Genomic DNA, 18,300 nt, shown 5'->3' with positions numbered 1-18,300 from the left:
ATGAGGCAATTTGTTCTACCTCTACCTTGAGATACGTTACAGCTTATAGTTATATGACAAAATATGTGGAGGCAGTAATTCGAAAAAATTGGCGAATACTAACATCTTTGCCTGAATTAGTTACAATATTGGGCAATGTACCATGATTTGCTTATAAAAATAGAAACAATCTTAAGAGTCAATTGTGCTATAAAGACTTCGAGGTGAATTTAATGAACCCAGTGACTTTTAATTATGGCACCACTCTTGTTTTAATTGTCGTTGTTGCAATGATATTTGCAACAACGGGTTTTTAAGCATCCAGTAAATAAAATAAAATATGAGATGAAATATCAAGCCACATGTAATACAACAACAATAGTATATTTAGCAACATGTACCCAATGTGATGGATTTTATGTGGGAAAATGTTCGAGGCGACTTAAAGATCATAAAATTGAACACAAGTCTGAGATAAGGAGAGGTGCCATGTCTAATGCTCTGACTAAACATAAAATTGATAAAGGGATGTCTCATAATTTTAAATTTAAGGTTTTAGAGGTAGTATATAAAAGTTTAAGACAGGTTGACATAAATAATAAGCTGGAGATGGCTGAATACAAATGGATTGTTAGACTTGAAGCGGATAGGGCACCAGGACTAAATAATATGATAACTGTCAAACCTGTCTTAATAGCAAGACAGAAGCAATATAAATGATGACCTATAAGTTAATGATGAACATTAAATGTTTTAAAAGTTAAATAGTAATGTAAATAGATCTGAATTTTAATGTTAATTACTTCTGGAATTTCATTGGTGGCTGTGTCATGTGATATTTTATATAAAAATGGTGATTTTTTAGTGCAATGTTTGAATATTAAAGAAGGGTTATCTCCCGAAAGCTTTATTATTTTTGTTAATAAAGTGAGCGTTTTTCTACTCATTCGTTTCTATTGCTGAGTTACGATTACAACGTCTGATAGAATCAACTACAGGTGATCTGCTTTTTTGTGTAAATAGCAGTGTCCCATGAACAATGTTCTTTTTCAACAATTATGAAAGTAGTGTTAACAAAATGGCATAGAATAATGGAGCAAGGACAGTGGGAACATAGACCAGGTGTGCTAATAGCATTAATTATGTCCTATGCATATGATTTAGTAGTGGCAGTAGCTAAGAACAAATTATAGACAGAGAAGGTGATGAAGATGGTAGAAAAGGTATTAAAATGGTCTGGTTAAAAATGAATAATGAAAAATGTAAGAAGTTAAGGGAAGCATTTAATGTAGAGGGTAAACATGTTAGGTGTCAAACTTAGTAAAGGAAAATTTGTTAACAAAGAATTGGGTGCTGCATATCATATTTGCATGTGCATTGTGCATTACAAGTAATGTAGTTCAGTGGAAATGCATTGAAAGTTCAACTTTTGATTAAAAAATATGAAGACATTTGGAACAGAAGAGGAAAAAGTGGTGAACGGGGTAATTTAGAGGTGATGGAATATCAGAGAAAGCTGAATTTATGCAAGTGCAGTATAGATGGTGCTGCACATCAGAGAAAAAATGGTTTGAGAGTATTATGATTTTTGTACTATATAGTAGATCCTTATTATGCTTTAATTTTGGAAAAAAGGCAATAACGTAAAAAAATGAGAGATTTCAGAATGTGGAAGAATGAAAGGACTGCTTGTTGGTTTATGGTGAATTTCAAAAACTAAACTTCCAATTAAAGGTTCAATGAGGAATAAAAAGTTTGGGGAAAGCATATGCACTTTGTGTATGGTGAGAGATTTGTGACCATGTCTTTGCTTGATGTGTAAGGGGGAAAGAGCAAATAGTAAGACAGTAAAGCTGGAGAGGAGGGAAGGGAGGAGCAGAATAAATAGGCAGGAAGCATTTTCATTACAGAGTTTCACTTAGAGTAGAAAATAGGGAAAAGGCAAAATAAAATGGAGGAAGGTATCCCATATATTAAATATAATAGTTGTATACATTATTATGTGAGTGAGGATAGAAGAGCTGGGTGGAAAAGGTGTCTAGAAAGGTGAAGAAACTGCAGGGCTACTATGTTGTGGAAAAGAGCAGAGCCATGTACCCAGTTAACTCATTCACTCCAATGGAGTTCAGGAAGTTTTCACTGTAACTTCCAATGGGCAGGGCCTAAGCCTTTTGACAGAATCAAATTATGTCCTCACATTTCAAACAAACATTCATGTCTCTGGAGCCATAGGAGTTATGAAAGAAGCATAAATGGCAAAATCTTCAGCACAAACTAGTTTTACAGTGGTAGACTTAGTATTCTTTAGGTTCTTTAGGAATTTTATAAGTCACAGTAACTATTACAGCTGTAATATTTTGTAAACAAATTTACAATATCTCAGCAACCCCAACCCCTGAAGTTATACACATACTATTTGCAACATTTTATTCATCTAGCGGAGAGGTTTCATATGAGGCTAAGAAGTTCTGTCTGTGCTACTTGGTTGTTGAGATATTTAGAAAAATGTGAAAATTATATCTATATAAATTAATATCATAAAAACAACAGTTAATATCTATTTACCTGCACTAGACATAGGTCAAATATTAATGCAGTTGTGTATGCCATTTTGTAAGCTTTAAGATGAAGTCTCTTAAAATATAATAAATATCATGGTTTTAGAATTATTGATGCAAATATAATCAAGCGATATTTGATGCCTAGAGGTGTCAGTAGCAGTGAAGTGCAGATGCACCTGGAGGCATCACTCAAATGTAATGAGTTAAGCATTGTTTGAGTTTAAATTTGAAAAGTTTATCATTACCATTTTGTTTTTAAGTTTTAGAGACATGGAGTTCCATAGTCTAGATACATATGAGGGGGACACATAGCAGCTAAATTACCAGATAGGATTATATGGAGAAGTAATTAGTTGGTAGAGGTGAGTTCTCTATTTGGGGAGTAATAGAGATAAAAGTTGCTTAGGAATGGATATTTGGCATGTTTGTAGATGAGTTTGTGTGTGGTTAGTAGCTGTGAGAAGGATTAGTAGTGGGGTAGTTCTAGCCATGAAAGTCTTTTTTAAGAGCAAGGCAGTGGTATGCTTTATATGGTAAACTAGTGGCAAATTTTGTCATTTTTATTATAACACTGCTTAGTGAGGTGCTCCTGAGGCTTGTAGGTTAATTGGTACAGTTAAATATTTATGGCCTATATTAATCAAATGAAATTTATAAAATTATGTTGTAAACTTAAATATGGGACTGTTGTTTTTTTTGGGATATATGAACTGGATAACAATTTGTGAGACAAAACAGATGTTTTTCTGTCCAGTAGATTATTTAGTAAGGAAGATGCAATTAGTTGTTAAAACAAAATGAGAATCTGTTGGTGATGTCATGGCTTCAGACTATATCACTGGTTCATCCATTGAATCTTTTATCCATCAGTCCTGCCTCATCCTCAATGCAAAGAAAATCAAAGTTCTACTTTTCACTCCCAAATGTGTTTTTGAAAAAAAAAAAAACATTCAAAATCACATCTGCACAAAACACAACATTAGCGGATGTCTGTTACACTATATTACTTGGTGTTATCATAGATGATGATTCCAAAAAAATTTGTCTTATAAGCCACAAATGTATCAACTGTGATTTCCAGCTGGATTGAACAATGCCATTTTAAAGAACCCAAAATACATGTTTACACATAACTGAGAAACTGCATTTAGAGAAATGTGATAGAACTGGACAATAACCTTGCACATTCAACAAAGTGTGATCCTAGGATATATACATTAAATATTTTGGTTGCGACTAATAATGTTATCAGCTTTAGTACCATTTGCCCAGTGCAATCTTATACCACTGACTATGTTAATATTTTAAACTCTGCTTTAAAATATAGATATTCCTTCAATGGGGATATCTGTTTAAATTCTGCAGAGTGTAACTACAACCCAGTATAGTAAGTATGAGTAGAGCTGTAAGTATGTATGGAGTAATCTATACTAAGTGTGAGTAGAGCTGTAAGTATGTATGGAGTAATCTAAACTAAGTGTGAGTAGAGCTATAAGTATGTATGGAGTAATATATACTAAGTGTGAGTAGAGCTATAAGTATGTATGGAGTAATATATGCTAAGTCTGAGCAGAGCTGTAAGTATGTATGGAGTAATCTATACTAAGTGTGAGTAGAGCTGTAAGTATGTATGGAGTAATCTAAACTAAGTGTGAGTAGAGCTATAAGTATGTATGGAGTAATATATACTAAGTGTGAGTAGAGCTATAAGTATGTATGGAGTAATATATGCTAAGTCTGAGCAGAGCTGTAAGTATGTATGGAGTAATCTATACTAAGTGTGAGTAGAGCTATAAGTATGTATGTAGTAATATACATTAAGTGTGAGCAGAGTTATAAGTATGTATGGAGTAATATATACTAAGTGTGAGTAGAGCTATAAGTATGTATGGATTAATATATGCTAAGTCTGAGCAGAGCTGTAAGTATGTATGGAGTAATCTATACTAAGTGTGAGTAGAGCTGTAAGTATGTATGGAGTAATCTATACTAAGTGTGAGTAGAGCTGTAAGTATGTATGGAGTAATCTAAACTAAGTGTGAGTAGAGCTATAAGTATGTATGGAGTAATATATACTAAGTGTGAGTAGAGCTATAAGTATGTATGGAGTAATATATGCTAAGTCTGAGCAGAGCTGTAAGTATGTATGGAGTAATCTATACTAAGTGTGAGTAGAGCTGTAAGTATGTATGGAGTAATCTAAACTAAGTGTGAGTAGAGCTATAAGTATGTATGGAGTAATATATACTAAGTGTGAGTAGAGCTATAAGTATGTATGGAGTAATATATGCTAAGTCTGAGCAGAGCTGTAAGTATGTATGGAGTAATCTATACTAAGTGTGAGTAGAGCTATAAGTATGTATGTAGTAATATACATTAAGTGTGAGCAGAGTTATAAGTATGTATGGAGTAATATATACTAAGTGTGAGTAGAGCTATAAGTATGTATGGATTAATATATGCTAAGTCTGAGCAGAGCTGTAAGTATGTATGGAGTAATCTATACTAAGTGTGAGTAGAGCTGTAAGTATGTATGGAGTAATGTAAACTAAGTGTGAGTAGAGCTATAAGTATGTATGGAGTAATATATACTAAGTGTGAGTAGAGCTATAAGTATGTATGGAGTAATATATGCTAAGTCTGAGCAGAGCTGTAAGTATGTATGGTGTAATCTATACTAAGTGTGAGTAGAGCTATAAGTATGTATGGAGTAATATACACTAAGTGTGAGCAGAGTTATAAGTATGTATGGAAATGATATATACCAAGTCTGAGTAGAGTTATAGGTATGTATGGGGAAACTAAATACAAAGTGTGAAGATGCAGCATGTCAGAGTATTTCCTCTTCTTCATGGCACAGCAGTCTTAGAGTTAGTATGCATAAGCATTATAGCAGTATGGTGGGTGGGCCTCCTGTAACAATATTTCAGTGGTTTACATCATTTTTGAACCTTAGTATTATATTTAATTGAACTGTATTTTATTTTTCAAAGCAAAGGAACCTGCAATTGCAGGTTTCCCACATATCATAGGGAACCCCTGAAGTAACCATATAAATGTTAACACCTATTGTAACACTTTTCATGTGCATGCTGAAGTCCATTTTGCAGTCTACATGATAACATTACACTTACTGCCCTAAATCACCCATGCAACAATGAATGTAATAACCACGTAGTCCACAATGACAACACATAGTCCACAATGACAAAAGATGAATTTTACTTGTGGTATATTTCAACCTCCAAATCTGTTTGTAAGGACAAAAAAATGAAAAACAGATTTTTTGGAGGGCTAAAATACTTATCTAGGACTTCTAAGATGTTGCAAATATGCAACATGAACAATTACTAAAAGTGAAACGAAATGTATTTTGTACAGTAGTTCCTTACAAGGATATTAAGAGAGAAGCACCATATGAAACTTACTATAAATGAGTAGTCGAAGCCAGGGGTGAGGTCAGAGAGTATGATTTCCATGTGTTTGTCTTCAGCATGGTGGATATGGTGCTAAGGAAAATAGTTAAAATAAAATTTACTTTCTGTATTTTCTGCAGCTATATCTTATATTTTAACAAGTTAGACAGCATAGCTAATTCTTCCCATTCACGAATAACGGGTCTATATTATTACCTTGAATGGGCAGTATATCGAATACATCTCCATCGACAATAAATACTGAACTACAAATTCAGCGAACCTCCAAACCATCGAAACTAACAACATTGAATGTGATTGTTGTCCAGCAGCGTGATTGTGGGGATGAGGAAATATATCATTTTCCCCACTGTAGTGCAGTCTCGGAGTTGGTATATTTAAGTAGGTGGTGTGGGGGGGCTGTAGGGGAGCTTGCCCCCCTGCAAAAAGTGTGTTAATGTAGGTTTACTTCATTGGATTTCACTTACCTGAATGGCACTTTTGATGACGTGATGCATTCAATGTTTACATTTTTGATGGTTTGGTGGTTTGCTGAATTTGTAGTTCGGCGTTTATGTGTCGACGGAGTTGTATTTGATATACTGCCCATTCAAGGTTATAATATAGACTCACGAATAACAACATTATAAGCTTTCAGTGCATCATATTACCCCATTACTATATTTTATAGAGAATCCCAATGGAAATGTTTCTCTTAGCAAATGTGAGATTCTGATTTTACTCAGTTTAGAACACAAAAGATCTAGGAAAGTCAAACGGCTTGAAAGATTTGGTTGTGCATGGAATCAAGCCTGAGCTTTCTGAGGATTAAATATTATACTGTACAATCCTATTCACTGTGCTGGCTATAGCAAATTAGCTTACTGAACTCATTACATTATTCTACGTTCTTCTACATGAAGTCATCATTTCTAATAATTATATATTTTAATTATATATATATATATATATATATATATATATACTTATTGTAAAAATTGTAAATAATGTTTAAATTCCACTCCATCTTGTTTCTGCCTTCCATCTCTAAGAACTCATTTTCATTCTCCCTTACCTCCTTTTTTGACAGTGTCATTCTATTTGCTGTAGATAAGAGCCTCACACATATTTAAAAGTGTTTATTAAGCAACATATACTCCAAAATGGAAACACCATGTACAAAGCTAATTATTATCTTCCCTACCTTTGTCTTGTACTGTATTTAATGGTAATGCGATTATTGTTACATCTCAGGTTTATACACTTCATTCTTACATTATTGTTTTCTATTTTAACATCAAAACATTTCACTGTTAAATGCATTGCTTTCATTTTACAATGGTCTTGTCTATGCAGTATTATTTTAACAGAATCTGCATGATTTACTATATTGTTCCTGCCAACATTGCCTGGGTTCTGACTGAAAAGGATCACTTGACCAGCCCACACTCTGCTTCTTACCAAACAAAGAACAAACATAACTCAATCAATCAATGCTGCACATTGAAAATGACTCACTTGTAGTTTGAACCTTTTATTTTGTAAATACTACTTGAAAAAAATGAGGCCAATAGAAGCAACTGCAGGAAACAAAAAACAAAATTCACTACACAGCTGCACTATGGATCAAAACTGATATGGAACAGATAACTGTTTTACCAAAAATAACATTCTTCCATATGAGTTTCAGTCTATAGTGCAGTTGTCTGGGAAACTAAGTTTTGAAAATACTATTTTTAAGACCTTGTATGCCACAACATGAATACCAAGTAATTATGAGTACCCCAATATTGTGTTCTGGTAGAATTCATAACACTTCAAATATTTATCCAGTTTTACCTAAAGAGACACAAAGCTGCTGCATCCTTTAACATATTGAAGGAATGTGTTTTATGTTTTGCTTGCTTTTTCTGTATGTTACTAGATGACATTCTGTTTGTGTACAAATGCTTTCTTTGTTTTAGGGCTCATCCTCTAAGTGTCTTTGTAGCAGCCTTATACCAGTTACCAAAATTATCTGGGATGTTTCACTGAATATTCTTTCCCAGACATTCAAGTAAGTAGCTTCCAATGGTGTCTTTAAAATCATTAATTATGGCCCCCTTTGACTTTAATATCATCATCCAAATTAAGATCTGCAGTTCTTCAGTTCTTTTTGTCAGTGCCTTTTGAGTCCATTCTAGTCTTCCTATTTGATATTTTGTAATGGACAATAGCATATAATCATGCCTAAGGCTTGTTCCTGTGAGACTTGCAAACAAAGGCACATTTACTGCAGGACGACGTCTTCTTTTTTTAAACAAGAAACATCTTTATTAAATTATCACTTATGACACAGGCAATCATACATTTATATAAATTAAAACAAACCATACTGGCATATAAGTTGGAAATGTTATACATCACTTATAATCTATCCAGTCATTGTCAGTCAAATATTACAAAGCTCATTGAATTCCTGCCTTCTGTTAAACCTCATTTCACATTTTGTTCTGTGTAATTTGCTCCTACCCTTTTCTAAAAATCCCACTTCCTGTAGTTAATTCTCTGTTACTATGTTCACTACTTAAGTTGGTTTAGACTTTGATTTCCATTTTCTAATAATTGCTTTTTTGGGCAGCCACCATAATTAGACTCAGGAAGGCCTTACTATGTCTAGGCAATTCCAATTCTGTATCACAGCTCAAAGAAATCATTTCCTTAGTTACACCAATTTGCTCACCCAGTATTTCTGTTAGAGAAGTCTGCAGGGAACTTTTAAAGTCTGCCAGCTCATTATATTCTCAGAAAATATGTTCCCAGTTGTCTCATTCTTCTGATCACACCTTCAACAGTTGCAGTCTACCTGAGAAAAAAATCCTTTGGAGTCTGCTTGAGGTATAAACATACCTATGCAAATACTTCCAAGCAAAGATCCAAAATCGTCTACATTTTGTTGCATATTTGGGAGTCATACATATATCCCTCCATTATTTCTTTGTGAATTGCTCATCCAATTTCTCTTCTCAATCCTTTCTAACCTCCTCTGATTGATTCTTATAATTATCATGCAATATTTTATATACCCTTCTAATTATCCTTTTTTTAACAGCAGCTTCTATTCCAGAATCTACTAAAAACTCTACCAGTGCTGGTTTTTCACTTATGATCCCCCTATTTCTTTCTCTTTGCCTATACTCTATCGATTCTTGATAGGGAAGGCAAAAAAAACTTAGCAAATGTAACTGATTGGCCCATAACTTATATACAAACATACATACATACATATACACGTGCATATCTATCTATTATTCTATTATCTATTTCTCTCTCTCTCTCTCTATATATATATATATATATATATTATAATTATAACTGTGATTGTGCATTTGATATATATATATATATATATATATATATATATATATATATATATATATATATATATATATATATAGTTTATATATATGGACTGCTTGACTTTTGTTGTTGTTATAAACTAGGACATTAAAATATTTTCAAACAGTCACATTTTACAGAGGCAATAACTGGTGTGTTATTTTTTTATAGTTTAATAGGCTTTTGGTTCAGGAGACCAATGCACAGCCCAGAACCAGAACCATTTTTTTTCCTGGCTCCCCTAAAGCACTTTCTGGTTAAATGAATTGCTCAAGGTCACATAGTAGGCAGAAGGAATCAAACCCTAGACCATAGGAAACAGCTTGTAAACAGTACATAGCCATACCTCTCAACTTCATAACACAAGAAATCTGGACAAAGTTGTAAATAATGGGGGGACAAAGACCCAAAAATAGGGACAGATTTTAAATATTGCTCTTATAAACTTAGAATGTTGCTAGAATAACAGGTTTTGTGTTAGCTTGCATTTTCTGAAGGATGTGAAGTCTGAAACTCAAATGTATGTCATTATTTAGTGACTTCAATCCTCTGTAGTTTGCCAGAAAAATACAAATTTTAAGTGGAACAGACCAAAAATAAGAGGCAAAAATCTGCACATTCTGCTGAAATCTGTATAGCTGAGCAGTATGCACATAGCATTAACTTCTATGCTAAGTGCCAGACTTGTTGGCTAGCAGAAGGCTAACTGAGCTTATCACTGGTCCATACTATACGAAAACCTTCACTGGCACAGAACAACACTGTAGTGGATTTCATGCCGCAGATGTGATAGCCAGTAGTTGCATTTTCTTATTCATTTATAGGTATTATGTTTTCTCCTGAGTAAGTGTTTGAAATGTCAGGACCTGCTTTGGTGATTCTTGTAATGCTGAGAATGAATTTATTTATTTATTTATTTTACATTTGTTTACTGGGAAAGTCCGACTGGACAACTTGTCTGTTTTCAGCGGAGGCCCAGGGAGAAAAGCTCCAAGATATACAAAGACAAGCTTAACAATTTTACAATTTTACAAAAGAGAATTTGACAAGTTTAACATTTTACACAAATTTTGCAAGAGAAAGACTATTGAAAGTTACTTATCATCTTGTGAAGAAACACATGTTACAGTTGGTGGATTATTAAACAGAACAGGAAAAACAGACTAGTAGCAAAGGTTACTGTTGAGCAGAAGAAAATTGACAAAAAGATTTACATATACTGAGTCTGGGATTGCCATTTTCTTGAAATACTCCCTTTTCTGTGAGTTATATGGCAATCTCAGAGTTAGTATATATACGTTAGGGGTATGTGGGGGGTTTGCACCCTCTCATTAAGAGTGCCAGAGGGCTTACTATCCCTGCAAAAAAGAACCTAAAAGGAGAAAAGTGATGTTCAATATGTCCTTTCTCCTGCATTTTCTGTTTCTTTTTTCTGGCATGTTGACACTTGGTGTTACAAGTGCAGACATTTAAATAGGGAGCCCTTCTCAAGTGGAGGCAGACACATTCAATGATTTAAAGATCCTTCATGATAGGGTTTTAAATGTTTTTATAATTTTTTTTACATCATTTGTTTTCCTGAGCTTGCCACAAATTGGCTAGTGTGGCAACCTCAAAGGCACTTCAGATAATACAAATTCACTCTTTTTTCTTTATGGTATTAAAAGCTTACTAGTCAGTCAGGCAATTAATGTTTTGACTTATTACTGTGGTCCATTGTGTGATAATCTATACTGGAGGCGCTTTTTAAAGTTTTATTTTTTATATTAATTTCTTTCATAACTGCTGTGCTCCCTTAGGTGCTAATTCCATCAGAAGATTAGAAGATAATTATTTCCATGTGGTTATACCTTAAGATACTTAATCTTCTCTAAAAACACTAAATTTTTTTTCCTATGGTCCTAATTCGGATATAAAAAAGTGGGTAAAATGAAACATACAAGTAAGCAGTGCTAAAACTCTGAGTGGTTATAGCACTGCTGCAATACATCCATAAAACATGTTGCAACCTATTCTTCATGTTAAGAACAGAAACATATCAAGGTAACATACACAGTCGTCTCATTTCAGAGTGTGTAAATGCCACAGGTTTACTGGATAACAGAACATGAGATACACAGATCCTATGCTTTTATATCAAAGGATATGTCTTTCTTAGATCTGTTATCTCTTACCTCTTAACCTCTTAGGGCAAGAAATCTGGACCAATCCATAAATAATGGGGGGGGGGGGCAAAGGCTCGCAATTAGAGACAATTTTAAATATTTCTCTTACAAATGTAGAAAGATGCTAGAATAACATGCATGCATTTCCTTAAGGGTATGACCTCTGAAACACAGATGTCTGCCAGTATTTCCTGACTTTAATTCTCAAGGATTTGCCAAAGACTGTCCAGAAGAAAAAAACAAAATTTTATGAAGAACAGACCAAAAATATGAGGCAAAAATATTGACTTTCTGCAAAAATCTGTACAGTTGAGAGGTATGCGAAAGTAGGACAGTGACAGGCTAAACAACTAAGCAGCTTCAAGTTTAATCTCAAAGAAAATAATATACTTGACAGCATCAAAATCAAAAGTCAGTATTTCCTGACTTTAATTCTCAAGGATTTGCCAAAGACTGTCCAGAAGAAAAAAACAAAATTTTATGAAGAACAGACCAAAAATATGAGGCAAAAATATTGACTTTCTGCAAAAATCTGTACAGTTGAGAGGTATGCGAAAGTAGGACAGTGACAGGCTAAACAACTAAGCAGCTTCAAGTTTAATCTCAAAGAAAATAATATACTTGACAGCATCAAAATCAAAATGTTTTAATTGTTGATTCCCACTTATTTGTTGTATTTCACAATATGGGCTGGAGCTGAAATTGGTCATTTGTTTGCTCAGAGTACTACCCTGGTAAACAAGCTTAAATGAAATTAAATTTGGATAATATGCAAACTGCTTCGTGCATGTCACACATCACAATATCTGATTCAGATTATATCACTTTATGGTACTTATCAAAAATCCAGGAGCATTAACTGTGACACTTGCAATAGCAAAGATTTAAGTGGATGGGCGAATATGAACTAACTCTTAAATTTTAGAATCTCAAGAGTATTTACCCCATCTTCCAGGTAGAGCAATCTCAGAGTTACTATATCTAAGTAACAGGGGTGTTGGGAGGCAAAGCCCCTGCCTGCAAAAATGTGCTTTCATTAAAGTTCTAACAAGTTTCAAAATCCAGTGCTTTTTTACGAATCATAAATACATTTTTAAAGTGACAGGACTTGCAATTCTATGCCTTAGCTTTCTTATAAGGAACTATACTGAAGATGTTAGGGTGGCATCTGATAGCAATTTGGTGTACTTTTAATGTGAATTATCAGTTCAAGGTTGTGAAAATTAGAGTAGTTATATACATTGCGCTGGTATACACAGAATGAGTTTTGAGTTGATAGCCAGGTTTCATAAAAAATGTTTGTGTTTGCTATAATAAACTGGTAGCTTGATAGAGCTCTTTTCATTTACAGTTTTCTCTTCCAACACTGTACCTTACAGTATGACAATCTACCCAGAGCTGTTAGAAATGCCATCTGAATGGCCAGGTGGTGTACTGATGCCAGTTTACCCCGAGCTGTCAGAAATGCCATCTAAATGGTCAGGTGGTGTACTGGTGACAGTCTACCTAGAGCTGTCAATAATGCTACCTGAACGGTGAGGAGGTGTACTGGTGATAATCTACCCAGAAAATAAAGAATGTCCTCTGTCATCTGGTAATCGGAAAAGGAAAAAATCAATTCTTAAGAGAGTCGATAGCACTCCTGAGACATGTGTTGAGGAATTTTCCTCCACAACATATATGGATATGGGTACACCATCTGTTTCCACCTCTGCTAAAAGAAAAAATGATGATATCCCTTTATGCGTCACAGAAGGGCTGGACACAAGCACCATAAGCAGAGTACCAACTTTAGAAACATTGCTGCAGTTAATGACACTATAGTAGGAAGTCTGAATGTTCATAATATTTCTTCTATTTCTTTATCCTCTACTGAAGTTGAATTGTGTAATAAAGGTCTTGGTTTTGTGCCTAGTTATTTTGTGCCTGAGGGTGCTTTTGCTCAGAATGACATTTCATTTTGTAGATTGTTGAATCTCAAGGCGTTTTTTCATAATAAGAAAATTAATAAGGAATATGATCTCTCAGTTTTTTGTTTTATACAGTCCACATTTATACCACCTCCCATATTATCTGGAATATTCCTAAGATCCAATTTTGCTTCATAGGATCTGTTCCTCTGATGAGATGCTTGCTTCACAAGAACAAGAATTGGTTACTAGGTTTTACAATAGAAGCTATAAATACCAGGATGTCATCCACTCAAGGGATATAGTCAGTAGACTGTATAGATCTGAGCTGTTACAATACAAAACCAGAGTGGTTTCAGAATCTCCACTTAGATAAGTTACCAGTTATGGTAACAATACATTAGTTTTGATTGATTTAGTACATAAACCTTGGGGGATCTTATTATCTGATGATACCCTGAGGGATTTGATATCCTCCAAATGTCTGTTTTCCTACAGGAGGGATTGGACATTGGGGAATTGGTTTAATCAACATAAAAAATCTAGTGGGGTTAATATTTGGCTACAGCAGACTAATTTGGATGGACAATTTTTGGTGGGGTGTCAGCCCTGCAGTCATTGTAGTTTCTGTAAATATGTTCGTGACACAAAACAATTCACTTTTCATAACACTTTGCCTGTATTTGAAATTTATGTCCATTGAAAGTTTGGGTTGGATTGGGTTATTTATTTAGCTCTATGCACATGCCCTGCTTTTTATGTGGGGCAAACCTCTCATCCACTAAAATGATGTATTTCTGAACATCTTAGTGATGTCAGATGTGCCAGTCAACCCAATGCCCTTTACAAACACACTGTTAAACACCCTACAACTAAGTTTAGTTTGTTATAATAGACAGAATTATGTCTAATAGAAAAGACAAATCAGGCTGACATGATATATTAGATAAGAAATAGAAAAAAATGGATTATTCACTTAGGAGCACTTTTTTCTCCTGGGCTTAATGAACATTTTTGATTAACCAATGATGTGGAGATTGTTGTTGTTTAAAAGGGGTGGGGGTTATGTTTGCTTGTTGCACTGAAGAAGGTTTTATTGCTGAAACTAGTATGCTGTATTTACTCTCATCTTGGATATTCATTATATTATGAAATAAAGATTTTTCATGCTGACAATTGAGTGCTGGCTGTTTAGTTTTTTTGGACATCACTTCACTGCATTTTGTCTGTGCACCTTATATGCTGATGACGATCTACCCAGAATAGTCAGAAATGTCATCTGAATGGTCAGGCGGTGTACTGGAGAGTGGAGTGGAAGGGCAGGGACACTGCAGTACCAACAAACACTTTGGAGTGAGAGAAATACAGTACACAAGTTCCATGACTAGTCTGAATAAAGCATGAAAAAACAGAGGGCAAAGTTAATGTGAAGTGCTGAATTAGAATAAAGTGTGCCATCTGTTGAAAAGATGACAGGTATAGGAGTATTTTACCTCTAAGAAAGAGAAGATATCCTTTATATATATTAAGGATAAAGATCAACATTGTGCAGAGCTGATAGCAAATGATATCACATACTCAGAGGGCATAGCCAATCTGCTAGTGGAAAATGTATCTCAATCTCTACCTTTCTCTCCCTTCCAATATTCTCAGATCATGTACCCATACCTACATTGCCTCCTCAATTCTCCCAAGAAAAGTTCTCAGTGTACTATCTAAGGCCAAGAAAGTACAGTTCTGTAAAATCTTACCATAACATTAGATGTCCGTCACTTCACTGTTGCAATATTCTTTAACTGAGGAATCCCCCTGCCAAGGTTATCCCAATGTCTGGTCAGGATATCAAAGCCTCTTGCAAAACTCAAAGCACATTCTCAGAAAAGGGGTGTCTAAAAGGGATCAAAATCCTATCACCAACAGCATCCACAAGTGAGAATGGATAAGAGACTACTTGTCTTGTGGGAGAATATCCACCTGGTTAGGTAACTTGAGGTGATTGCCCCTGGCCAAGCTAGAAAGAAGGGGGGACCAATGTTGTGTGGGTTAAAAGGATGTCACTAGCAAGATTTTAGGAGAGTCCTGTCTGATCTTGTGCAAGACATGTGGTAAAGGAGGAAGGAGAGGGAAGGCATACAGAAACAACCCCTTCCAAGAAAAAGATAAGGCATCCACTTTCCAAACCACAGGACTTGGGACTTTGGAACAGAATAGAGGAAGTTGTCTGTTCAGAGTGGAGGCAAAAACATTTATTTGAGGAATACCCCACTGATGGACAATGTCTAGGAACACATCTCTGTGAAACATCCATTCATGAGCTTGTGTGCTGGACATGCACAAAGAATCTGCCATTAGATTGTGCTCCAAGGGAATGTAAACTGCCTGAAGAGTCACTTGATACTGGACATACTGGACAGCTAAATCCCAGACCCAAAGAGCTGCGAAAACACTTAGACCTTAGATCTTTTGGCAAATGGTGGAAGTCATAAAACAATTTATATTCCTCCACACTTAAAGACAACACAAAAAACTTCTAGTTCTAGATACTGAAACTGAAAGGCAACATCTCTTTTGTTTACACCCTAGCATAAAGTAACTCAACCTTAACCATTCTTCTGAAGTTTCAGTCTCCCCTGTTAAAATACACGCATCTAAACAGTTAAAATAGTGTACAAAAATATCTCTTCAGCACACGTCTATACAATATGACATACAGTTCTAATACATTTGTAACACAGGCATATGAATCATGTTGCTATTCACAAATGATACATAATTATTTACAAAATTCCAAATAGCTGGACTGGCAATATTTCCTTTTGTGACACTAGCATTAACCTTTGTGTGTGGTATAATATGTATCCTTTATTTATGTTGTTTTCCAGAAATGGAAATTAGAATTTATGGAAAAATACTATAGCTTACAAATATTACTTAAGTGGGCACTCAGTATTTCTTAAAATGTTAATACAGCTATTAAATACCACACACTTTAATAAAAGCTGTGGTAAAGCATACTATTTCCAAAAAAGTAATAAGCTTAGTATATTCCAGTAACTACTCACATAAACTAATCATAACATGCAATAATAAAAAGGTAGTATGCACACACACAAACTGATGGCACTTATTAAAATATTATATTATTTACTTCAGGGATAAGCTACCAAGCTGAATGTTCTGCTATATAAAATGCAATTTCAACAAATTAATAAACAAGGCATAGTCATGTTACTAAAAAGGTAACATGCATCTTCCCAACATTGTAAATCATGGCATGGACACAGTATTGGCACTTTTGTTAACTTGTGTGTGTGCTCCCTTGGTTGTCTCATGGCAAGAAATTAATTTGTGGTGAAATAAAAATCTTTTTACTGTTGCTGTATTTGTTTAGTTTAATATCCCATTATTTAAGTAGCAGTGTTTGTCCTCTTATTGATCAATCATAAAAGATGTTTGTGTATTAAAGCAATCAGGAAGGATAGCTAGCTGACAGACTGATTGTTCTATTCTGACAGAAGGGCTGAGTGTGTTTTACTGGCATTGTAGGGGGATAATGTAGGTGTAGTTACCTAAGCTGTGGGCAGAGTTTGGTACTGTACAAATCAGGGGTCACTACACAACACTACCTTTTTCTGTGTCACTCCTATAAGTCCAAAACTGTATTCACATCAAGAAAACATGCTGGATCTGTAACCAGCAGTCTTCCTGTAAACACAGATAAAACAGTAATTTTCATCTTCATATTAAACAATACTTAAACACAACTTGGGAGTCTGTTACACAGATGTTATAGTGAACTACAGCTTCTTCTCCTCCCAAACCAGCAATGTAGGTCTAGCTTAGCTGTTTGTTTGTGTCTTTCGGCTTTTCCCAGTTAGGGGTCGCCACAGCGGAACTCTGGTCCGCTAATGATTGGCAGTAGATTTTTACGTGTCGAGTTGCTGGCCCTCACGCACAACCTTCAATGAAGGTACGCCCATTCATGCATGTCTCCACACAGAAGACACTCTAGCTGAGAATCGAACAGGACGTCTTACTGTGAGGCGACAACGCTACCACAGCACCACCACCGCAGTCTAGCTTAGCTGTAGCAAATAAAAATGATGCCCATAGTTTTCAGGTACAAGCTATAGTGTAGAATAATACTGGAATAGATCTCCAAATTCTGCATTAGTGAAAAGCACACATCCATAGCTAGTAGATGGCAGACTGCAGGATTACTCTGTGAAAAGGGACCAGTTAGTGTTTGAAATCCTGCTACGTTTAAAACCTACCATCTGTTTGTACAGCTCTAAAATGTAATACTTTATGTTGGCTCATGTGTGGAGGACAAGATAACACCTATGATGCTGCCAATTGAAAGGTATGTCAGCAACAAAACCAGGTTTCCAACTGGAAACCCAGTTGTCTGTCAAGGGGCCACCACCCATGTATAAGTTAAAGGGTTATCATGAAGAGAGGAAGGGGTGGGACAAGAGGTAAAGACAGTGCACACCTCATCATTCACGAAGCAGGACAGTGAAAGGACCAGTGTCCATTGAGAGCCAATGACAAAGTACAAAAAGAGAGAGAGAGAGAGAGAGACAAATAAGAAATATAGTAACAGAGATTGGGAATGTAGTTAGGCAGACTGGTAAGAATACCCCACTTATTGTGGTGTAATGAGTTAGCAGCTGGACAAAGGGAAGTAGACAGTGGTCGAGGGAAGGGAACAAAAGGAGGGGAGGAAGCGCTGACTGGCAAGAGTAGTTTTAGTTGTGAAAATGTAATTTTTGTATTAATGATTTGCATCTAAAGTCAAGATGCACCTTTCACAATTATATCTTTACTTACAAGATCACGCCCACTGATTTGTGCTTCTAGCATTTATTAGGCACTGTAGATAAATTAT

General features: G+C 35.1%; 1 protein-coding gene across 1 annotated transcript in view; it reads right to left on the bottom strand.

The window, feature by feature from the left end:
• LOC122817310 (interleukin-17 receptor D-like) overlaps positions 1-18,300 on the bottom strand; it is a 353,566-nt gene that overhangs the window by 150,620 nt on the left and 184,646 nt on the right. The window contains exon 8 of the mRNA XM_044090533.1: positions 5,969-6,049. Within this exon, the coding sequence (XP_043946468.1) occupies positions 5,969-6,049 (81 nt within the window). The remainder of the gene's footprint in view (positions 1-5,968; positions 6,050-18,300) is intronic.

Source organism: Protopterus annectens, chromosome 12.part0, assembly GCF_019279795.1.
Source record: "Protopterus annectens isolate FY-2018-M chromosome 12.part0, PAN1.0, whole genome shotgun sequence".
NCBI classification, from domain to species: domain Eukaryota; kingdom Metazoa; phylum Chordata; order Ceratodontiformes; family Protopteridae; genus Protopterus; species Protopterus annectens.
The sequence above is the reverse complement of the archived record's forward strand: the minus strand, read 5'-3'. Positions and strand labels throughout refer to the sequence as shown.